We start from the raw sequence: 25,849 nt of genomic DNA, 5'->3' as shown, positions 1-25,849 counted from the left end.
CGTTAACTGACATGACAGGTTCCCTTTAACCTAGGATATTGTATTTGATAATGTACATTTTAAAATGTTGACTTATAAAGTGGGATGCCACATGGATGCCACACGGATCCGAAAAACTGACAAAGAAATGGCAATATAGATATCCATGGTTGACCTTGGCCTTAAAGAAGCACTCCCATCAAAGTTTTTATCCTTAATTTATTGAAATCATCACATTATATAGCACTGTGTACTTACAATTGCTAATTTCGCCCTTCTACCCAGTTAATTCTTCTAGCTGAATCCTCCTAAGCTCTATGTAGAAACAATTTTCCTTGCATGACTCAGGGGGAAGGAGGGAGCAGCTGGGTCAGGAGTTGAAGAGGGGAATGATGTTTTATGGAAAAGTGACTTCTTGTTTATATATACAGCAGAGAAAATAATTTACTGGGTAGAAAGGCAAAATGAGCAATTGTAAGTGCACAGCGCAATATAATATGATGATTGAAATATATTAATTGATAAAAAAATTTGATGGGAGGAGTGCTTCTTTAAGGTTACATATTATTGAAAGCTTTCTTGCCATTCCTGTCATGTCCTTCCCAACAAGCGGAAAAAAATTGTCCTTATTAAAATTGCCGAAAAGCTGTATAGTATAAAATCTGCCATCCTTAGCTCAGCTTTCTTTTCTGTAACCTGCTGATTTTCTGCTTCTCTCTCTCTCACAGTTTTGATGAATTTTTCCCTAATGGATTCTGTAGAAAACATAAGTCTGACGTGAACTAAAGAAGCATTTGCTCCAGCACTGTCTTTAATGACTTGCACCATATTTATGTTGATGTGGTTTAGATACTTTCTTCGCATTGTCCAAAAAGGAAATGTGGCCCCCCTGAAAAGCAGAGTGCAACACTGTGTACCAAAAAATGCAACAACATTTTGGCACAAATTTCTTCCACAATTAATAGGTGGTGTAAACTTAGACTAGACAGTCAAAAGATGCACCATATTTATCTATATTATGTAGCACGGATCAGTTTGGTAAATCTGACGCATTTTAAGACTGTCTAGTCTAGGATAGAACTGTCTAAAAAATAGACTCTATTAATAAATTTGCCCCATTGTGTTTGAGACAATATATCACAGATTAGATATTACAAAACTTTTAGCCAGTGAGGGGGATCAATGAGTGGAACAGGCTGCCACGAGAGGTGGTGAGTTCTCCTTCAATGGAAGGCTTCAAAGAGATGCTGGACAGACATCTGTCTGAGATGGTTTAGTGACAGCGGGTTGGATGACCATGGGGTCCCTTCCAACTCTAACATTCTATCATTCTGTCATTTTGGTAGGAAAGGGTGCTTTATCATACAATTGTGGCAAATTGACAAATTATACTACCCATGGAGCTGACTCTATTACTAAACTATAAGATCATGTGTCATAGCAACAGTGATACGTTTAGCCGGATAACCCCTTAAATAACCCGTGATTGCAATTGACAAGCAGTGGAACTCCAGGCTTTCTGGAGAGACAGGGTGTGAGATTTGTAAAGGTGGTGTTTGCTATTCGGCTGGGTTATAAATGGAGGGGTGTTTTCCGGCTGGAAGATTCTGTCTCCATGGTAACCCCATCAGTACCACTGCAGTAAGATCCCCTTTCACCGTGAGGTCTCTAAAGGGAGTTAGACAAGGATATCACTTCAATAGCAGAATGATGGCATTGCCCTAATCCACGAAAAGAAAAATTGTGCTGGAATCTGACTCTTATTTTGTGATACACAAAAAACATACACAAGTGTTTACACTTTCAGGGGACTCTATGCCCACAGGATATGGGTCTGAAATTTCACCCCGTCATTAGCAAAAATACTATACACAATATTACACTCATAATTTGACAAACAACAGACTTGTCTATAGACAGTGAAATGATCATGCAATGATGCTGGCCACAGACACCTGTGGTGAAACAAATTTATGGTTGTCAACCAAACAGCTCCTAAAATGGCCTAAAATCTGGGCGGAAGTGCTTGAAATAAGTTGAGATCGCAACATCTTATCAAAAGGTATATAGGTTTCTGTTCTGAATTTTCCCTTTGGCGTCCTGAACATTTTTCCTCTAAAGAGGACCTGACACCAGGTTAAAGGTGGGCAGTGTTTGCTGTTATTTTATTCCTCTGAATATTGGTCTCACATGGTAATATTAATGCAGAGTAGCCTTAACACATGCCCCCGCAGAGTCGTATGAGCCGCACCCCTTTGTAAAGACTACAGAGATTAGCCCTAAATAAAAAGGCCCTATCTATGGAACCTTATAGAAACAAACTTTCAGGGGAGGAATAGGAATAAAATAAGGACAAAAACTGGCCACTTATGACCTGGCGACTGTTCCCCCTTTAACCATTTTACTATAAAATATACACATTCCGCTCTTTTTGATGTACAAAAGGGACCAATCGTCCATTATTTCTAATGCTCCTTATCCAATATGTTTTTCAATTGTCTTTTTAGTGCACAGTATATGGGAACCAATAAGTAATAGAGTATGATAATACTGGAAACATGTCTAACCTGTGAAGTTAAGAGCCGGACATTTTTCTAAAACTATTTGGGGTCAGTTTAGAGAGGATACAGCATGGCTGTCTAGATGGCAATATTCACTTCTGTTTTCTGTTTTGTGCTATTAGACAGAAGCTTGTTGAGAATAATCTACTAACCTGCTCAAATCAGTTTGGGGCCAAGCAGAATTTAGAAATGTTGCAAATCTACAAGGTTGAAAACCAATCTAACGTTAACATTTATGCTGAATCTAATCAGAATTGATGCCACTTTATGGAAAAAAACTGGACTCAGGCAGGGAACCTTTGCATCAATAAACTATTATTGTTAATAACTAACTATCATAGTTGATGTAGCATGACTGACCGGCTTCAGCAGCCGTGTGAGGATGCATTATGCAACGCAAAGCATTCTAAGTGAATCTCAATCGTCCAAAAGGGATATTCTCCAGCCTTTAATCTATGACTGAGGGTTTTTCCACCTGAAATTAGTAAGCATTATGGGGTTTCTTTTTTAATATATGTACATTGTCCTATTTTTTTTATGATTAAAGGCTAAGTTTTAATTACTATCCATTGGTGCTGGAGATCATCCCCTTTTGGACCATTGAGAGCTATTTGACATGGAAGCCAGACCAGTGCACCACACCCAGACCACGGACTATCTATCCTGGAAGTCTCCTGGGCTGCCTATCTCTAGCACATAGGTGGTGAGCTGAATTGACACTTCTTCTATTCTGACTGAATGCAGTGTTGTGTTCCACCGCCAATACCATGTAGTGTTGCATGAAAAACTCTAGAATTTGCAAGTTCCCAACTTTCATCATTCTATACATCCTGTTAGGCTTCTAGAGCCATTTTGTCCTCACCCTACATTTAATAACTTTTTAGACTAATTACACAATAGAGATGGGCTACAATTTCCCTACAGAAGTGAACAGTTATTTTTATGAAACCCACAACATTGAAATACGATTCATACATGGGAGCCCCACATTATTCATCAGCGGACCCTTCTGTACATTAGTATTTTTGATCACCCTATCTTTGCCCCAAGTGTTCCCTGCTCATCTACGTACTGCAGGAAAACCACTTGATATGACGTAGTATATGGAAATACAACCTTACTTCATGGATGCCCAACGTAAATGTAACCATATAATTGCACCCTACTGATCGATCGTGCCATCATTCATTATAATGAGGTTTACATGCAGTCTCTGCCATTCACATGGAAACATGCTTTTCCCCAACAGGTCCTTATTACGTCTACGTTATCCCTACATGTCGAATAGATCTAATCATCTATCCACTAGTACTACAGGTAGATAGAACGCTACTGTCGGCTTCAACAGCTGTTTCAGGCATTACCCAAAAGCCGTCCCTAAATACCATGAACCTCACTGAATCAGTCCATTATTTCAGTGCTCCCAACCCCCAGGAAATGGTAGACATAGGCAGATACTCACTCTAATGTCAATGACGGGATTTTCAGTTTGTCTCTCCTGGATTTCATGGTTGTTCAAAGATGAATGGTGCTGTAATGTGTTTCCTACTCTCCCTGCCTGTGCTTTCCCTTATGTTATCGGCACAGCCAGAGATAATAAGTGTACTAGGCACAGCTGGCCATTGGGGAGGAGGGAAGGAGCGAGAAGAGGGAAGGCGGGAGGGAGCTGTGTGTAAAGACTGAGTAATGCAAATTTACAGAGTGCTCTCTGTATTTGGGTCATCCCATCAATGGCTCTCTATGCTGGCATAAGATGACCCCTTGTGCTGATGCTTTAGGAGACACAAACAAATTGCTTCCAAGTAAATACATATTTTAATATCACTAAGCTATGGTTACACAATGACTTATCAGCTGTTCATGGAATAAATTGTTTCTCTGAATGCCAATCTTGCTTGAATACACCAGAGACTAGCGCAATCCATGGGATTCCGATCCGAGAAGGGCTTTTTAATTTATTACTTCATGCAGTATATAGCATACGTGTAAAATAGATCTAAGAGTATCATCCCATCTTCATTATGTGACATGAGCTATAAATCATTCACTAAACTGGTGGATTATCATATAATTTGTGATGCCTGCTTTTTCTTCAGATTACTTTCAGAAAAACAATTAACGGGTTTGTGTTTGACTACTTTTGCAGGAGCCCACCATTATCCTGCCTCTTAGTAGGATGTAGCGGAGCAATCCTGCTTGTTGGACAGGAACAGTGTCAACAGCATCACTGGCCAAGCTACTGTATAAGGCAGCTTTGCCTTAAAGGGTATGTTCCCACGGCCAGTAAACCCTGCGGGTTGGATGCTGTGTACCTCTGCAGCATCCAACCCGCAGCGTCCAGCTGTTACAGCATAGTGGATAGGATTTCAAGAAATCCCATGTCCACTGTGTGTGCACAGATGCCCGCGGCTTACCTGCGGAGACGGACATGTGGCGCGTCTTTCCAGACTGCAGCATGTCAATTTATCTTGCGGAGACTCTCGTCTCCGCAAGATAGATTTCACCCATACAATGCATTGTACACGGTGATTCCGCACGATTCAGTGACCACATGCGGAATCACCTGCGTTCAATAGATAGCAGCGCTTTGGATACAGCGGACTTGTGCTGCGTTCAAAGCGCTGCCAAATACTGACTGTGTGCACCTATCCTGAATCATCGGTGAAGCACAGTGGCACTGAAACTAGCTGGATCCCACAATCTGGCCATTTACAGAGCAGCACATGCAAGCTGTACTGGAAAAAAATTTTTTAGAAACACTTTGCAATTGTAACAATTTATGATGATGAGAATAAGGCTACTTTCATACTAGCGTCGTACTCGGCCCGTCGCAGAGCGTCGGGCCGACGTACCGACGCTAGCGTTGTTTGCGCCGCACAACGGGTGCAGCGGATGCTGTTTTTCCACGCATCCGCTGCCCCATTGTGAGGTGCGGGGTGGTGGGGTCGGAGTTCCGGCCGCGCATGCGCGGTTGGAAATGGCGGTCCGTTGGCGGCAAAAAACGTTACATGGAACGTTTTTTGCAGCCGACGGTCCGCCACAACACGGCGCAACCGTCGCACGACGGTTGCGACATGTCACAATGTGTCGCTAATGTTAGTCAATGGTGAAAAAACGCATCCTGCAAGCACTTTTGCAGGATGCGTTTTTTCGCCAAAACGACGCATTGCGACGTATTGCAAAAAAGGCCAGTGTGAAAGTAGCCTTAGATCATTTAAAACAGGAGCAAGCTAGGGTTTAAATTCTAAGGACCATCATTACGGCCCAAGCATAATGGCACAGAACCTGCACTGCTACACAAGAAGACCCTCTACCTTCCTCTTGAAAGCCTCTTTGCACTGTTGTACAAGCTTTTGCAGACCCTGTGTTCTTCTAAAGGAATCCAATGGTACATGCAAAATATTTTTATTTGTTGAAGAATTAGTATAGAATCAGGCTATGTGCACACAATGCGCATTTGTTGCGTTTTTCCGCTTGGAAATGCTCCAAAAACGCAATGGATTTCTAAAGCAAGTTTCATCAATCACAATCCTGAAGTGTTGTGCACATGATCTGGAAATTTCCGTCCTTATTTGCAGCATTTTATTTTCCGCAGCATGTCAATTCTTTTTGCGGATCTGCAGCGTTTTTCACCCATTGACTTCATTTGAGTCAGTCAAATCTGCAGCAAAAATGTGTGTAAAGGTTTGCATATTTGCTGCAGATTTGCTGCCAAAAACGCTGCGGAATTGTCAAAGGAAATCATGTCAGAAGGAGGAAGAATGTGTGGGCGGAGAATATGTGTCGGCGGAGAATATGTGTCAGCGGAGAATATGTGTGAGCGGAGAATATGTGCGTGTGTGTCTGTCTGCAGGTGTCTGTGGGTGTCTGTGTGTGTGTATACCCATGCGACAAACAGCACATAGTGATTGTACTTAGGCGTCGTCTGATGGGACTACTACTCCCATCCGGCTATGTCTGCTGTCACTTATAACAGATTCTGTGTCATTATTTCAAGTAAAGGACTTTATTCTGGCTGTGTCTTTATTTACCATGTAACTATAGGATTAGTAATGGATAGGTGTCTTATAGACGCCTCTCCATTACTAACCTGTGGATTTGATGTCACCTGACAATGCAAAGGTGAAATCAACCCCACAAATATGAACCCCACAAATATGAACCCCACTTGCCACCGCTACAGGGCAAGTGGAAAGAGCGAGGCTAAGTGCCAGAATTGGCGCATCTATAAGATGCACTATTTCTGGGGAGGCAGAGAGCTGATGTTTTTAGCCTGGGGGTGCCAAAATACATGGCCCCCATTCCCAGGCTATTAATATCAGCCTGCAGCGGTCTGCCTAGCCTTTGCTGGTTCGATTTTATAGGGGGATCCATCTCAATTTTTTTCTGGGGTTCCCCTGTAAACTAGCCAGTAAAGGCTAAGCAAACATCTGTGAGATGATATTAATAGCCTGGGAACCTTTATGGTTATTGACTCCTTATGAAAATTATGCGGGAGCCCATGCAATTTTTTAATTTTTTTTTTTTAAATAAACAGATATTGGATTTCACACAGATTTCTAATAGTGGCTGTTTTGTTACAGCATATGTAGATTAATTATGTTAATGCTCTTACATAGGCATGTGTGTGTGTGTTTTTATGTAATTCTTTATGTCCCTTTTTATTAATGATGGTATCTGGCTGACACGTGTTCATTACTAAACCTCGGGCTTGGTATTAAAGATATATATATCTATATATACAATTGTCTAAGCGGTACTTCCGTCTGTTTGTCTGTCTGTAACGGAAATCACGTGTCGCTGATTGGTCGCGGCCGGAAATGAATGGCGGCTTCAGCACCCAAAGCAGGGGACAGCGCTTACTGTAGCACTATCTCCTGCACGGTCCGTGTGGTACCCAGTCGGCACACGGGTGGCACACGGCTGCCGCACGTGTGCCACACTAATGTGCCACGTGAGCTCAAGGACACACGGACACGGATAACTTCGGTACCAATTTTTCAGGTACCGGAATTATCTGGACGTGTGGGACAGGCCTAATATCTGTGGCAGCCTTACTAACTAAACATTACAAAACCGTTCATATGGTCATGTTCATGATTCTGTATCAAAAGCTTCCTGAGATGTCCAGGGTCACAACTGATGGTACCATAAGTACAAAAATAGAAAGGAAAGCTACACATGAAATCACAGCACACATCCAGGTATAAAAAAAATGAATCAATACTTTATTCCATCACAAATCAAGAAAAAACAAACACCATAAAGAAAAAAAAAAAAAGTAAAACACATACAACCAATCTGTATAAAGGGGTCAATATAATGGTTTAATAGAAACCCAACCAACAAATAAAATCCACTATCTCACTAGTATTGCTGCCAACTGGGACACAACTGATGGTACCTGGCAGAAAACTGACCCCATCAGAAACTATAAGATCAGCTTGTCATTGGTTTCACCAAAGTGAAAAGACACTGGAGTGTAAAACAAAGGAGAATGTTCCTTTAAAACTTGCATACACTTTTCATTGTTACTGTGCTGCTGAAAGGTTGTACATTTGTGAGTTTTCCTAGCTGCTGTATTGCAGGGAAGGGATACACTCTCTGGTGAGCATTAGGCCTTAGGTAGCATTCACAAAGACAATGCAGTTTTGTTCCAAACATGCAGTTTTTATTGCTTTCCACAGTTTGCACAGCACCAAAAACAAACTCAAAAACATAAAGCCTTGCCCAGGCACTAACTAAACAGAACTGACCCTGGTGGCTACTCATACACAGCTGAGCTAGCCCCAACTTGGTAAAACAAAACAGCTATTGTCCATAGCAACCACTGATGCTTGCGGGTCTCTGCACACGGACTGTGAAGACTCTTCTCAGAGAGGGAATTCTGGCCTGTCTCTCTCTTCCGCTCCAATACAAATCCAGTCTGCTCAGCTTCCGTGAGCTGACTAACTTAGATGAACGCCTAGCCTGCTTATTTGCAGAGCTAACCAGGTGCACTAATCAAAGACTGAAGAACTAGGATTAACCCTAGCCTGCTTGGCATTGCTACAATAGTTAGGGGCAGAAGAGCCAGAGATGGGACAATTATTTTTGGTTTGTGTAACAACCTCCTTTCTCGCAGTCCATAAAGGGAATCTGTTACCAGGCTTTTCCCACTTACCATAATCTGAGCATGAGATAGAAAAAGAGACCCTGATTACAGCAATAAATCACTAACTAGGCTGACTGCTGTAATTTTGATAAAAACACTGTTTTATCTGCAGGAGTTTCACTAAAGAACTAGTAAACCTGCTGCCATGTAGCCTTCATTTTCATGAGCTCTGTATAATCCCCCCCACCACTGATTGGCAGCTTTCTGCCTATGCGCAGTGTACATTCCGTGCTGTGGGCGTGGTTATACAGAGCCTAACATTCACATACCTGCTAGATCTGCAGCAGAGAAAACAGTGATTTTTTTCAAAGTGACAACACTCAACCCAGTAATTGATTCATCGCTGGAATCAGGGTCTCTACCCCTACATTATGCTGCTCTCAGATGGGTAGCAAAAACCAGCCAACAGATTCCCTTTTAAGCCTCGTACCTTTATGAGTAGACGAAACCTGTATATACATTATATATTTTTTTTGTCTGCAGCAGGAACGAGTCATAAGACCAGGAAACACCTAGCCTGGCCTGCTCCATATACATATCGTTGTTTAAATTACCAGTTTAAGAAAATATTAACAAAAACAGTTAATTGCTACTTTGTACAATCAATGTACAATATATATATATTGTGACAAAGTCACTGGTAAAGTGCTGGAGGGGAGATATGTTTCACTGTGATTAATGGTGTCAGTGATATAAAACCCAGAGTTTTTCCTCCAGCACAGTAAGTGTGGTTAGAGGTTAAGCTAATTTGGATAATGGGTTGGATTTTATGTGGACATCCATAGAACGGATGGAAGGATGTCCACCTTATCTCCACCCCAAGATGTGGTTTGGGGCTTAAGCAGCTGGCCTCCAAAGGCAGCAGGGGTCAGTGTCTGGAGAGGACACTCCAGGGCCGGGCTGCCACTAGGAATTTCGGGGCCCCATACTGGCAAAATTTTCAGGCCCCACTTGAGACTCTGCCCAGGCTCCACCCCAGCCCCGCCTCCACCCCTCGAACTGTCCACAGTCCCACCGCTCTCTTGGAAAAACTCCACTTCTCACCAATCATACATTAAAGGGAACCTGTCACCCCCCCCCAGTCGTTTCAAACTAAAAGAGCCACCTTGTGCAGCAGTAATGCTGCATTCTGACAAGGTGGCTCTTTTAGTTCTGGGTGCTGTAACTTGAGAAATAATCAGTTTTATAATTTGTCTGAAATACCTGCTCCTCAGTCAAGGAGGCCGGCGTTTCCCCCCTGCTTCAGACAGCACACAGCTGTCACTCACATCTTCTTGGCGCCGGGCGCCGCCTCCTCCTCCCTGCTGTTTTCAAAAGAAGCCGGCGCCTGCACTCTTATCCCCTGCCTGGTGCAGGTGCAGTGAGCGCTGCCCGTCTGTCCTCATATGCAGCCCAGCTGACTGCCCCTGCGCGGCCGCCCTGCCTGTGATTCCCAGCCCCGCAGTGACTTATGATTTATTCACATTGCGGGGCTGGGATTCACAGGCAGCGCTCACTGCGCCTGCACCAGGCAGGGGATAAGAGTGCAGGCGCCGGCTACTTTTGAAAAGAGCGGTGAGGAGGAGGTGGCGCCCGGCGCCAAGATGTGAGCGACAGCTGTGTGCTGTCTGAAGCAGGGGGGAAGCGCCGGCCTACTTGACTGAGGACCAGGTATTTCGGACAAATTATAAAACTGATTATTTCTCTAGTTACAGCACCCAGAACTAAAAGAGCCACCTTGTCAGAATGCAGCATTACTGCTGCACAAGGTGGCTCTTTTAGTTTGAAACGACTGGGGGGGTGACAGGTTCCCTTTAACAGTTCCCATTACCAGATCACACACATATCCAACAGCTTTTGTTTTGGCCAAATGATTTTTTTAATCTGCTACGACGACAAGATAGATTCTTTTGGCTGGCCCTACTATACTCTAATCTATTAAACATTTGTTAAAATATGCAATACAATTTAGGTATATTTTTATTTATTTTTCAATTTTTAAAATGACCAATAATACCATATACAAGGGACAAATACCACCACATAGTGACCTATAATACCACATAAAAGGAACAAATACCGCCACACCATGTCCAGACCACATATTACCACCACATAGTAACCTATAATACCACATACAAGGAACAAATACTGCCACACCATGACCAGACCACATATTATCACCACACAGTGACTGAATAGTAGCACATACAAGGATCAAATACCACCACACCATGTCCAGACCACCTATTACCACCACAGTGACCGAATAATATCACATACAAGGGACAAATATCATCGTACCATGTCCAGACCACATATTACCACCACATGGTGACCAATAATAGAATATACAAGGAACAAATACCAACACAACATGACCAGACCACATATTACCACCACAGTGACTGAATAATAGCACATACAAGGAACAAGTGCCACCATACCATGACCAGACCACATATTACCACCACATGGTGACCAAAAATACCTCATACAAGGAACAAATACCATCTCATTATGACCAGACCACATAGTACCACCACATGGTTGTTGTGAATTAGACTTTTTTGGCTCCCTCTTGTGGTCACTAGTGATATGACTCTGGGATTGTCTTTCCTCAGTTTGGCACCCACCTGGGTCGTAAGTCCAGGGGTGTTGCTATATGAACTCCCTGAATTCTCAGTCTGGTGCCTGGCAACGTTGTAATCAGTCCTTTCTGTTTGCTCCTGTCTGCTGGTCCTGGTTCATGCAAAATTAAGCTAAGTCCTGCTTCCTTGTTTTTTGGTTATTTGTATTGCTCTTATTTTTTTGTCCAGCTTGTACTAAATGTGATTCCTGATTTTGCTGGAAGTTCTAGGGGGCTGGTATTCTCCCCCCGGGCCGTTAGACGGTTCGGGGGTTCTTGAATATCCAGCGTGGAAATTTTGATAGGGTTTTTGCTGACCGTATAAGTCATCTTACTATATTCTGCTATTAGTCAGTGGGCCTCTCTTTGCTAAATACCTAGTTCATTCTTACGTTTGTCTTTTCTTCTTACCTCACCGTTATTATTTGTTGGGGGCTTGTATCCAACTTTTGGGGTCTTTTCTCTGGAGGCAAGAAAGGTCTATCTTTTCCCTTCTAGGGTCAGTTAGTTCTCCGGCTGGCGCGAGACGTCTAGAACCAATGTAGGCACGTTCCCCGGCTGCTGCTATTTGTGGTGCTAGGATTAGATATACGGTCAGCCCAGTTACCACTGCCCTATGAGCTGGTTTCTTGTGTTTGCAGACTTAGTATTTATTTCTGAGACCCTCTGCCATTGGGGTCATAACACATGGTGACCAATAATACCACATACAAGGAACAAATACCACCTCACCATGGCCGGACAACATATTACCACCACTCTGTGACTGAATACTACAATACTGATCATTAATTAAAAAAAAAATAATCATAAGTGACATTATACACAGAAGATCTGTACTTAGTATGCAGTGTCTGTGTACAGGTAATACAGTGACCACCAGTGACATTATACACAGGAGCTCTGTATAATTGTGTTAGTGTACAGGTAGTACAGTAATCACCGGTGAGATTATATACAGGAGCTCTGTATATAGTGGCAGTGTACAGGTAATCTCAAAAGAACATGGATACTCCAGCTCCAGCAAGATGGGTAAAAAAAAAATATATATATTTTTTCCTTTATATCTTATTGTAAATCCAACATGAGGATAAAAAAACAAATCCTTACAAAAGGTAGACCAAACAGGTGATTGTGAAGATATGGCTACGTGTTTCGACCAAAATAGGTCTTACTCATGCATCACCGGTGACATTATACACAGGAGCTCTGTATATAGTGTCAGTGTACAGGTAATACAGTGATCACCAGTGACATTATACACAGGAGCTCTGTATATTGTGTTAGTGTACAGGTAATACAGATCACCGGTGACATTATACACAGGAGCTCTGTATATAGTGTCAATGTACAGGTAATACTGTGATCACTAGTGACATTATACACAGGAGCTCTCAATATAGTGTCAGTGTACAGGTAATACACTGATCACTGGTGACATTATACACAGGAGCTCTGCATATAGTGTACGGGTAATACAGTGATTACTAGTGATGTTATACACAGAAGCTCTGCATATAGTGTCAGTGTACAGGTAATACAGTAATCACTAGTGCCATTATACACAGGAGCTCTGCATATAGTGTATAATGTACAGGTAACACAGTGATCACCAGTGACATTATATACAGGATCTCTGTATACAGTATACAGTGTATAGTGTCAGTGTACAGGTAACACACTGACTGACCAGTGACGTCTCTAGCTGGAGTCCTTCATCTTTGCGTTTCTTTTTAATCCAGTGCAGACCACCATCACTTCTTTCAGCCAGGACTCGTCTCTGCATAAAATAACAGTTATCTAGAGCACCGCTTCCAGAGCACATTACCTACTTTTTCCCTTTCTTCTACACTACACATCTGAATACAGACGTGCACCTACCATTAATATATAATTGGTTATTATGCAACCCACCATTCCAAATATAATTCATGATCGGCCACTGTGCCCCCATTATCTATATACAGAACATAGCTACCTTCCCCATTTAATATATAAATTAATTAGCCCCTGTACTCTTTCCCCCAATTCAATACCAGTCACTTTATCCTCAACGCCCCAACTATGTACCTCCCGCTCTAACCCTTACCCCGATTCATTATATTTACATGCCCCTTCTGCCTCAATTCATTGTCATGTCTTCTCTCTCTTCCACCCTCTATTCATTATCAACTGCTCTTCCCCACGTTCAATACATCATTTACTCCCCCACCCTCAAAATTCATCATTTGCTCACCCCACTCCCCACCTTAAATTCACCATTTGCTCTCCCCATCCCCCACCTTCAATTCAATTGCTGTCCCCGTACCTTACCAAACCTTCATCATTTGCAGTCCCCATCACCCCCACTTCATCATTTGCAGTCCTCATCACCCCCACATCATCATTTGCAGTCCCCATCACCCCCACATCATCATGTGCAGTCCCCATCATCCCCCACATCATAATTTGCAGTCCCCATCACCCCCACATCATCATTTGCAGTCCCCTGTTATGATCCGGTGGTAGGATCTCAAAACTGACCTGACACATATAACCAAAATGATAGGACAAGTTCTGGGGATGTGGAAGCTATACTGACCGCAATCCTGATCCTATCCAACACACTAAAGGCAGCCGTGGAGCGTTACCTAAAAACCTAGACGCCTCTTCACAGCCTGAGAAACTGACTGCCCCTAAAGAGAAAGCAAAGACCTCACTTGCCTCAGAGAAATAACCCCAAAGTTATAGACAGCCCCCCACAAATAATAACGGTGAGTTAAGGGGAAATTACAAACGTAGAAATGAAACAGGTTTAGCAAATGAGGCCCGCTAACACTAGATAGACAGAAAATAGATAGGACTCTGTGCGGTCAGTACAAAAACTATCAAAAATAACCACGCAGAGAATACAAGAACCCCCACACCGACTCACGATGTGAGGGGCGCACTCTGCACCCCAGAACTAACCAGCAAGCAAAAAATCACATAAAAGCGAGCTGGACTGAACTCATAATATACTGAGAAACGTTTTCAAGGAAATAATGAGCAAAATGAACAAGCAAACTTAGCTTCTCCAGCAGGAGACTGGTCACAAGGAATATTCAGGAGAGCTCAGAATCAGGACTGAATACACCGACAGCAGGCAACAAATGAAGGTCCAGGTGAGTTAAATAGGCCCAGCATAGAAGGAAATGAAGCAGCTGAGCCCAGCCATATCGCTAAAGGCCACCAGAGGGAGCCCAAGAACAAACTCACACAGTACCACTCATGACCACAGGAGGGAGCCCTGTTATGGTTCTCAATGGCAAGAGAACATAGCCCAGCAAACATACGAACTAGCTCTTGGAAGGATGGAAACTAAACTGACCATGAACTAAACCTGCCGCACAACTAACAGTAGCCGGGTAGCGTAGCCTGCGTTTTATCCCTAGACGCCCAGCGCCGGCCGGAGGACTAACTAATCCTGGCAGAGGAAAATATAGTCCTGGCTCACCTCTAGAGAAATTTCCCCGAAAGGCAGACAGAGGCCCCCACAAATATTGGCGGTGATTTTAGATGAAATGACAAACGTAGTATGAAAATAGGTTTAGCAAAATTGAGGTCCGCTTACTAGATAGCAGGAAGACAGAAAGGGCACTTTCATGGTCAGCTAAAAACCCTATCAAAATACCATCCTGAAATTACTTTAAGACTCTAGTATTAACTCATAACATCAGAGTGGCAATTTCAGATCACAAGAGCTTTCCAGACACAGAAACGAAACTACAGCTGTGAACTGGAACAAAATGCAAAAACAAACAAGGACTAAGTCCAACTTAGCTGGGAGTTGTCTAGCAGCAGGAACATGCACAGAAAGGCTTCTGATTACAATGTTGACCGGCATGGAAGTGACAGAGGAGCAAGGCTAAATAGCGACTCCCACATCCTGATGGAAACAGGTGAACAGAGAGGATGATGCACACCAGTTCAATTCCACCAGTGGCCACCGGGGGAGCCCAAAATCCAATTTCACAACAGAGCCCGAGAACGGAATTCACAACAGTACCCCCCCCTTGAGGAGGGGTCACCGAACCCTCACCAGAGCTCCCAGGCCGATCAGGACGAGCCGAATGAAAGGCACGAACCAAATCGGCCGCATGGACATCGGAGGCGACAACCCAGGAATTATCCTCCTGGTCATAGCCCTTCCATTTAACCAAGTACTGAAGCTTCCGTCTCGAAACACGAGAATCCAATATCATCTCCACCACATACTCCAACTCCCCCTCGACCAAGACAGGAGCAGGAGGATCAACAGAAGGGACCACAGGCACCACATATCTCCGCAACAATGACCTATGGAACACATTATGAATGGCAAACGATGTTGGGAGGTCCAAACGAAATGACACAGGGTTGAGGATTTCCAAAATCTTATAAGGACCGATGAAACGAGGCTTGAACTTAGGAGCGGAAACCTTCATCGGGACATAATGAGAAGACAACCACACCAAATCCCCCACACGAAGTCGGGGACCCACACAGCGACGGCGGTTAGCAAAGCGCTGAGCCTTCTCTTGGGACAACGTCAAATTGTCCACCACATGGTTCCAAATTTGCTGCAACCTATTCACCACAGAATCCACCCCAGGACAGTCAGAGGGTTCAATCTGACCCGAGGAAAAATGAGGATGAAAACCAGAATTGCAAAAGAAAGGCGAAACCAAAGTAGCAGAACTAGCCCGATTATTGAGGGCGAACTCAGCCAATGGCAAAAAAGTCACCCAATCATCCTGATCAGCAGAAACAAAACATCTCAAATAAGTTTTCAAGGTCTGATTAGTTCGTTCGGTTTGGCCATTCGTCTGAGGATGGAAGGCCGACGAAAAAGACAATTCAATGCCCATCTTAGCACAAAAGGACCGCCAAAATCTGGACACAAACTGGGATCCTCTGTCAGACACAATGTTCTCCGGAATACCATGTAAACGAACCACATTCTGAAAAAACAGTGGCACCAAATCGGAGGAGGAAGGCAGCTTAGGCAAAGGTACCAAATGGACCATTTTACAAAAACGATCACAAACCACCCAGATGACAGACATCCTCTGAGAGAGAGGAAGATCCGAAATAAAATCCATGGAAATATGCGTCCAAGGCCTCTTCGGGACAGGCAAAGGCAAAAGCAATCCACTGGCACGAGAACAGCAAGGCTTGGCCCGAGCACAAATCCCACAGGACTGCACAAAGGAACGCATATCCCGCGACAAGGAAGGCCACCAAAAGGACCTCGCCACCAAATCCCTGGTACCAAAAATCCCAGGATGACCTGCCAACACCGAAGAATGAACCTCGGAAATAACTCTACTGGTCCATCTGTCCGGGACAAACAGTCTCTTCGGTGGACAACGGTCAGGTCTATTGGCCTGAAACTCCTGCAACACCCGTCGCAGATCAGGAGAGATGACAGACAAAATCACCCCCTCTTTAAGGACACCAGTCGGTTCAGAAACTTCCGGGGAGTCAGGTACAAAACTCCTAGAAAGGGCATCAGCCTTCACGTTTTTCGAACCCGGAAGATATGAAACCACGAAATTGAAACGAGAGAAAAACAGCGACCATCGAGCCTGTCTCGGATTCAACCGTTTGGCAGACTCGAGATAAGTCAAATTCTTGTGATCCGTCAAGACCACCACACGATGCTTGGCTCCCTCAAGCCAATGTCGCCACTCCTCAAATGCCCACTTCATTGCCAACAACTCACGATTACCAACATCATAATTCCGCTCGGCAGGCGAAAACTTTCTTGAAAAGAATTCACATGGTCTCATCACAGAGCCATCAGAGCTTCTCTGCGACAAGACAGCCCCTGCTCCAATCTCAGAAGCATCAACCTCGACCTGAAAGGGAAGAGAGACATCGGGCTGGCGCAAGACAGGAGCCGAAGAAAATTGACGTTTCAGCTCCTGAAAGGCCTCCACGGCCGCAGGAGACCAATTCGTCACATCAGAACCCTTCTTGGTCAAATCCGTCAAAGGCTTAACCACACTAGAAAAATTAGTGATGAAGCGACGGTAAAAATTTGCAAAACCCAAGAACTTCTGAAGACTCTTCACAGATGTAGGTTGAGTCCAGTCATAAATAGCCTGGACCTTGACTGGATCCATCTCAATAGTAGAAGGAGAAAAAATAAAGCCCAAAAAGGAAACCTTCTGGACTCCGAAGAGACATTTAGAGCCCTTCACAAACAAGGCATTGGCACGCAGGACCTGAAATACCATCCTGACCTGCTTCACATGAGACTCCCAATCATCAGAAAAGACCAAAATATCATCCAGGTACACAATCATAAATCTATCCAGATACTCTCGGAAGATGTCATGCATGAAGGACTGAAACACAGAGGGGGCATTAGAAAGCCCAAAAGGCATCACCAAGTACTCAAAATGGCCTTCGGGCGTATTAAATGCTGTTTTCCATTCATCGCCCTGCTTTATGCGCACAAGATTATACGCTCCTCGAAGATCTATCTTGGTGAACCAACTGGCCCCCCTAATCCGGGCAAACAGATCGGACAACAGTGGCAAGGGGTACTGAAATTTGACCGTGATGTTATTTAGAAGGCGATAATCTATACAGGGTCTCAGAGAACCATCCTTCTTGGCCACAAAAAAAGAACCCCGCACCTAAAGGGGACGAGGACGGGCGAATATGCCCCTTCTCCAAGGACTCCTTTATATAATGCCGCATAGCGGCATGTTCTGGTACAGATAAATTAAAAAGTCATCCCTTAGGGAACTTACTACCAGGAATCAGATTTATAGCACAATCACAATCCCTATGAGGAGGTAGAGCACTAGATTTGGGCTCATCAAATACATCCTGGTAGTCCGACAAAAATTCAGGGACTTCAGAAGGAGTAGAAGAAGCAATTGACACCAAAGGAGCATCGCCATGAATTCCCTGGCAACCCCAACTTGACACAGACATTGCTTTCCAATCCAGGACTGGATTATGAGCCTGCAGCCATGGCAGACCCAACACGACAACATCATGCAAATTATGTAGCACAAGAAAGCGAATCACCTCCTGATGTGCAGGAGCCATGCACATGGTCACTTGGGTCCAGTACTGAGGTTTAGTCTTGGCCAATGGCGTAGCATCAATTCCCTTTAGTGGGATAGGGAACTGTAAAGGCTCCAAGATAAAACCACAGCGCCTGGCAAATGACAAATCCATCAAATTCAGGGCGGCACCTGAATCCACAAAAGCCATAACTGAGTAGGATGACAGAGAGCAAATCAAAGTAACAGACAAAATGAATTTAGGTTGTACAGTACCAATGGTGACAGACTTGGCGAACCTTTTTGTGCGCTTAGAACACTCTGAGATAACATGAGTAGAATCACCACAGTAAAAGCACAACCCATTCTGACGTCTGTGGTTTTGCCGTTCAACTCTGGTCAGAATCCTGTCGCATTGCATAGGCTCAGGTTTCTGCTCAGAAAATACCGCCAGATGGTGCACAGGTTTGCGCTCCCGCAAATGCCGATCTATCTGAATGGCCAAAGACATAGACTCATTCAGACCCACAGGCATGGAGAACCCCACCATAACATCTTTAAGGGCTTCAGAAAGACCCTTTCTGAAAATCGCCGCCAGGGCGCACTCATTCCATTGAGTGAGCACAGACCACTTCCTAAACTTCTGACAGTAAACCTCTGCTTCATCTTGACCCTGAGAGAGAGCCAGTAAAACATTCTCTGCTTGGTCTACCAGATTAGGTTCCTCATAAAGCACTCCAAGCGCCAGAAAAAACGCATCCACATTTAGCAATGCAGGATCTCCTGGCGCCAGAGAGAATGCCCAATCTTGAGGGTCACCACGTAACAAAGAAATAACAATTTTAACTTGCTGAACAGAATCACCAGAGGAGCGAGGTCTCAGAGAAAGGGATAACTTACAATTATTCTTAAAGTTCAAAAACCTAGATCTATCTCTGGAGAACAGCTCAGGAATTGGTATTTTAGGCTCTGACATAGGACTGCGGACTACATAATCCTGAATGCCCTGTACCCTTGCAGTGAGATGATCCACACTAGAAGACAGACTCTGAATGTCCATATCGGCAGCTGAGTTCAGAACCACCCAGAGATTAAGGGGAGGAGAGAGACTAAACACAGAGCAGAGAAAAAAAAAATGGCTTCAGGATTTCTCTTCTCCCTCTTCTGCTGCATTAACACTTTGTGGCCTGCTGTACTGTTATGATCCGGTGGTAGGATCTCAAAACTGACCTGATACATATAACCAAAATGATAGGACACGTTCTGGGGATGTGGAAGCTATACTGACCGCAATCCTGATCCTATCCAACACACTAAAGGCAGCCGTGGAGCGTTACCTAAAAACCTAGATGCCTCTTCACAGCCTGAGAAACTGACTGCCCCTAAAGAGAAAGCAAAGACCTCACTTGCCTCAGAGAAATAACCCCAAAGTTATAGACAGCCCCCCACAAATAATAACGGTGAGTTAAGGGGAAATTAGAAACGTAGAAGTGAAACAGGTTTAGCAAATGAGGCCCGCTAACACTAGATAGACAGAAAATAGATAGGACTCTGTGCGGTCAGTACAAAAACTATCAAAAATAACCACGCAGAGAATACAAGAACCCCCACACCGACTCACGATGTGAGGGGCGCACTCTGCACCCCAGAACTAACCAGCAAGCAAAAAATCACATAAAAGCGAGCTGGACTGAACTCATAATATACTGAGAAACGTTTTCAAGGAAATAATGAGCAAAATGAACAAGCAAACTTAGCTTCTCCAGCAGGAGACTGGTCACAAGGAATATTCAGGAGAGCTCAGAATCAGGACTGAATACACCGACAGCAGGCAACAAATGAAGGTCCAGGTGAGTTAAATAGGCCCAGCATAGAAGGAAATGAAGCAGCTGAGCCCAGCCATATCGTTAAAGGCCACCAGAGGGAGCCCAAGAACAAACTCACACAGTACCACTCATGACCACAGGAGGGAGCCCGAGAATGGAATTCACAACAGTCCCCATCATCCCCACTTCATCATTTGCAGTTTCTATCACCCCCACATCATCATTTGCAATCCCCATCACCCCCACATCATCATTTGCAGTCCCCATCATCCCCCACATAATCATTTGCATTCCCCATCATCATCATTTGTGGTCCCCATCACCCTCACTTCATCACTTGCAGTCCACATTGCCTCCACTTCATCATTTGCAGTCCCTATCACCCCCACATCATCATTTGCAGTCCCCAACATCCCCTACATAATCATTTGCAGTCCCCATCATCCCCCACATCATCATTTGTGGTCCCCATCACCCCCACATCATCATTTGCAGTCCCCATCATCCCCACTTCATCATTTGCAGTCCCCATCACCACTACTTCATTATTTGCAGTCACCATCACCCCCACTTCATCATTTGCAGTCCACATTGCCTCCACTTCATCATTTGCCTTCCCCATCACCCCCATATCATCATTTGCAGTCCCCATCATCCCCCACATAATCATTTGCAGTCCCCATCATCCCCCACATCACCATTTATGGTCCCCATCACCCCCACATCATCATTTGATTTGCAGTTCGCATCAGCCCCACTTCATCATTTGCAGTCCCCATCACGCCCACATCATTATTTGCAGTCCCCATCATCCCCACTTCCTCATTTGCAGTTCCCCCTTACTTCATTTGCAGCCCCCTATCATTTCACTATGTGCAGTACCCCCTCAAACACACTTCACCATATGCAGTCTCACTCCCCTCACCTCACCCATTGATAAAAACAAAAACGTTTTTTATACTTACCTCAGTCGTTCCCGGGGTGTCTAGTGTTTTGAGCAGTGAAGCAGCTAGAATGTATGGGCTATAGTCAGGACCTGAAAGGAGCCCATACATTCTAGCACATTCACTACTGAGATAGCTAGAATGTATGAGCTGTAGTCAGGACCTGCAGGGAGCCCATACATTCTAGCTACAGCCGAGCAGGAGCTGCGCAGCCGACTAGGTTAAAAAGCTCCCGGGCCCCAGTGCCGACGTGTACGCCACAGTGCACATTATTTTAGTGCACGATGGGGCCCGATCAGCAGAAGCACAAGAGTGGGGCCCCGGACCTGCGGGCCCCTCTTTGTACTCTTGCTCACCGGGCCCCCTACAGCAGTAAGGGCAGTAAAGCCCTGATGGTGGCCCTGCTCCAGGGTAGTGTTTATGCCAGGGCTAAAGGACCTGAACCGTGGACATTGCTAACCCAGAGCGGGCTGATCCCCGCTAGGAGAAGTACTGTGTTTTGTTTTGCTGTTTTGCTGCCCTTAACCCCTGAATTACCGTCAATATGTCTTTTTACTGACCTGAGATATGAGAGTAGCATCCCCATACAGGTGACAATCCAGCAGCTGTCAGCTGTACACTATATCTGACAACTTTCTGCATCAGCCACGATCAGTGCTGGCACCGTCCATATCTGTTTCACCCCTTAGATGCTGCTGTCAATAGTGACTACTCATATAAATGGTTAACAGATTGTGTGGTCCTGATGTTTGCCATGCCAATTCACTGCCAAATTGCAGCCTTAGAGTATGCCGGCTACAGTGGCCTGTTCAGAAGTTAGCGACATTCCTGTCATGCCACTTTGCATTAATTTCTGAAAGGCACCTAAAGGGTTAATAAACTACCTGACAGCAGTTTTCAATATATCCAGTGGTGCTGGTTTTAAAATGGTAACACTTTTGGGAATTTTCCAATATATATATATTTACCATTATCATAAATTATAACGTGCCATGAAAAAACAGTCTCAAAATCACTGGGATATGTTGAAGCGTCCCAGAGTTATTAACATATAAAGTGACATTGGTCACTAGGGGGTTAATAAAACGAGGTCGTTCTTAAGGAGACAGTGTTCCGTTTCTACCTCTGTGTCCAGCCCAGTGAGCTGATCTACAACAATATATATATATTTAAATCATTGCCACTTTGAATTAATTATCTCTTTCTATGCCGACTATTGATGCATCAGTAATGCATTCTCTGAACCATAGTGATAACTGAGAGAATAATGGAATAGCTAGCATACTGTATGTCAATAGGAGTCTGTCAGCAGAAAATAACTGATCGGACCAAGCACAGGCACTCGGTGTACTCTTGGCATAACCAAACAAGTTATCTATCTTTGTCCCCTGTTTGTTGATTGACAATTGAGCCAGAGAAGGTAGGAGATACAGTATAAGCAAAACAAGTAGGTTTCGCGGAATTGTTTTACCATGTCCAGGGTGCACCGAAAACCTGTGCTTGTTTTGAACGGCCATTTTGTACTGACATTTCAAAAAACTGACCGTCACATCCAAACATAGACTAAGTGTGAACAGGTGCTGAACCTTAGAGTCACCAACTCCTATACAGTCAAGCAAATAAGGCAGCACACTGCAGCGCTAAAACATGCAAACATGAAACACGAAAATTCAACTGCATTACTGCACTAGAATTATGAAAAATGAGAGCGTTTAGCGCATAAAAAAGGCCAATTTTATGTGTACCTGGTAGCCACTTTACGGCATCTCTCTTATACCAGGTCCTATGCTTTCCTTCCTCGCTGAGAATAAACGTCTTCATGGGAATGGGTACCTGTGAAAACCTCTTATGAGACTAACATTCTCTCTCTCACTGTGGAGGGGTACTGGACCTGTTGCAATAAAAACACCTGTGACTAGGAGGCGGAGTGCTCGGTCAGAAGGTTAAATAATACATTTCAAAAAACTGACTGTCACATCCAAACATAGACTAAGTGTGAACAGGTGCTGAACCTTAGAGTCACCAACTCCTATACAGTCAAGCAAATAAGGCAGCACACTGCAGCGCTAAAACATGAAAACATGAAACACGAAAATTCAACTGCATTACTGCACTAGAAATATGAAAAATGAGAGCGTTTAGCGCATAAAAAAGGCCAATTTCATGTGTACTTGGTAGCCACTTTACGGCATCTCTCTTATACCAGGTCCTATGCTTTCCTTCCTCGCTGAGAATAAACGTCTCCATGTGAATGGGTACCTGTGAAAACCTCTTATGAGACTAACATTCTCTCTCTCTGTGGAGGGGTACTGGACCTGATGCAATCAAAACACCTGTGACTAGGAGGCGGAGTGCTCGGTCAGAAGGTTAAATAATACATTTCAAAAAACTGACCGTCACATCCAAACATAGACTAAGTGTGAACAGGTGCTGAACCTTAGAGTCACCAACTCCTATACAGTCAAGCAAATAAGGCAGCACACTGCAGCGCTAAAACATGCAAACATGAAACACGAAAATTCAACTGCATTACTGCACTAGAAATATGAAAAATGAGAGCATTTAGCGCATAAAAAAGGCCAATTTTATGTGTACCTGGTAGCCACTTTATGGCATCTCTCTTATAACAGGTCCTATGCTTTCCTTCCTCGCTGAGAATAAACATCTCCATGTGAATGGGTACCTGTGAAAACCTCCTATGAGACTAACATTCTCTCTCTCTGTGGAGGGGTACTGGACCTGTTGCAATCAAAACACCTGTGACTAGGAGGCGGAGTGCTCGGTCAGAAGGTTAAATAATACATTTAAAAAAACTGACCGTCACATCCAAACATAGACTAAGTGTGAACAGGTGCTGAACCTTAGAGTCACCAACTCCTATACAGTCAAGCAAATAAGGCAGCACACTGCAGCGCTAAAACATGCAAACATGAAACACGAAAATTCAACTGCATTACTGCACTAGAGATATGAAAAATGAGAGCGTTTTGCGCATAAAAAAAGGCCAATTTTATGTGTACCTGGTAGCCACTTTACGGCATCTCTCTTATACCCAGTCCTATGCTTTCCTTCCTCAGCTCTCATTTTTCATATTTCTAGTGCAGTAATGCAGTTGAATTTTCGTGTTTCATGTTTGCATGTTTTATCGCTGCAGTGTGCTGCCTTATTTGCTTGACTGTATAGGAGTTGGTGACTCTAAGGTTCAGCACCTGTTCACACTTAGTCTATGTTTGGATGTGACGGTCAGTTTTTTGAAATGTATTATTTAACCTTCTGACCGAGCACTCCGCCTCCTAGTCACAGGTGTTTTGATTGCAACAGGTCCAGTACCCCTCCACAGAGAGAGAGAATGTTAGTCTCATAAGAGGTTTTCACAGGTACCCATTCACATGGAGACGTTTATTCTCAGCGAGGAAGAAAAGCATAGGACCTGGCATAAGAGAGATGCCGTAAAGTGGCTACCAGGTACACATAAAATTGGCCTTTTTTATGCGCTAAACGCTCTCATTTTTCATATTTCTAGTGCAGTAATGCAGTTGAATTTTCGTGTTTCATGTTTGCATGTTTTAGCGCTGCAGTGTGCTGCCTTATTTCCTTGATTTTGTACTGACAGACTTCCTTTAACAAAAATTCCTAACCATTTAGCTTAGCAGATATCTCCGGTCACACTGTTTGGCTTCTGATCTTTAGCCTCTTACTATCAAAGCCAACCAATAACAAACCATTTTTTCACTCCTCTATTATTATGTTCCAAGAGCCATAACTTTTTTTTTTTTTCGAAGTTAGGCCCCTTTCACACATCAGTTTTTTTTAATCTGTCGAATTCTGAAAAAACTAATCCGGCAACTGATGCCGCCAGATCCGTTTTTTTAACATAGACTTGTATCCCAGTATCTGAATAAATAGGGGGCTCTGTGGTGACATGCTCTTTAAGAGGAGGTATAAGGGGACATCATACTGTTTGAAGGGCTGTGTGAGGAGGACGTCATACTATGTGTGGAGACTGTGGGGGGCATCATATTGGGTTTGGAGCTGTTACTCAAAGTAGAATGGCTGATTAACAGTAGCTGTATGTTTTACTGAATTTCTATTGAACTTTATAAAAAGCAGTACATTATATACAGGTCCTTCTCAAAAAATTAGCATATAGTGTTAAATTTCATTATTTACCATAATGTAATGATTACAATTAAACTTTCATATATTATAGATTCATTATCCACCAACTGAAATTTGTCAGGTCTTTTATTGTTTTAATACTGATGATTTTGGCATACAACTCCTGATAACCCAAAAAACCTGTCTCAATAAATTAGCATATCAAGAAAAGGTTCTCTAAATGACCTATTACCCTAATCTTCTGAATCAACTAATTAACTCTAAACACATGCAAAAGATACCTGAGGCTTTTAAAAACTCCCTGCCTGGTTCATTACTCAAAACCCCCATCATGGGTAAAGGCCCCGTCTCACATAGCGACTTACCAACGATCACGACCAGCGATACGGCCTGGCCGTGATCGTTGGTAAGTCGTTGTGTGGTCGCTGGGGAGCTGTCACACAGACAGCTCTCTCCAGCGACCAACGATCAGGGGAACGACTTCGGCATCGTTGAAACTGTCTTCAACGATGCCGAAGTCCCCCTGCAGCACCCGGGTAACCAGGGTAAACATCGGGTTACTAAGCGCAGGGCCGCGCTTAGTAACCCGATGTTTACCCTGGTTACCAGCGTAAATGTAAAAAATAACAAACA

General features: G+C 43.8%; 1 protein-coding gene across 3 annotated transcripts in view; it reads right to left on the bottom strand.

Moving 5' to 3' along the window:
- Window positions 1–4,141, bottom strand: part of MAST3 (microtubule associated serine/threonine kinase 3) — a 191,967-nt gene extending 187,826 nt beyond the window's left edge. For all 3 annotated transcript variants that reach the window (XM_077272734.1, XM_077272751.1, XM_077272743.1), the window contains exon 1: window positions 4,003–4,141. In XM_077272734.1, coding sequence (XP_077128849.1) covers window positions 4,003–4,049 — 47 coding nt within the window. In that variant the 5' untranslated portion in view covers window positions 4,050–4,141. The remainder of the gene's footprint in view (window positions 1–4,002) is intronic.
- Window positions 4,142–25,849: the final 21,708 nt, after the last annotated feature.

Source organism: Ranitomeya variabilis, chromosome 1 (assembly GCF_051348905.1).
Source record: "Ranitomeya variabilis isolate aRanVar5 chromosome 1, aRanVar5.hap1, whole genome shotgun sequence".
NCBI classification, from domain to species: domain Eukaryota; kingdom Metazoa; phylum Chordata; class Amphibia; order Anura; family Dendrobatidae; genus Ranitomeya; species Ranitomeya variabilis.
The sequence above is the reverse complement of the archived record's forward strand: the minus strand, read 5'-3'. Positions and strand labels throughout refer to the sequence as shown.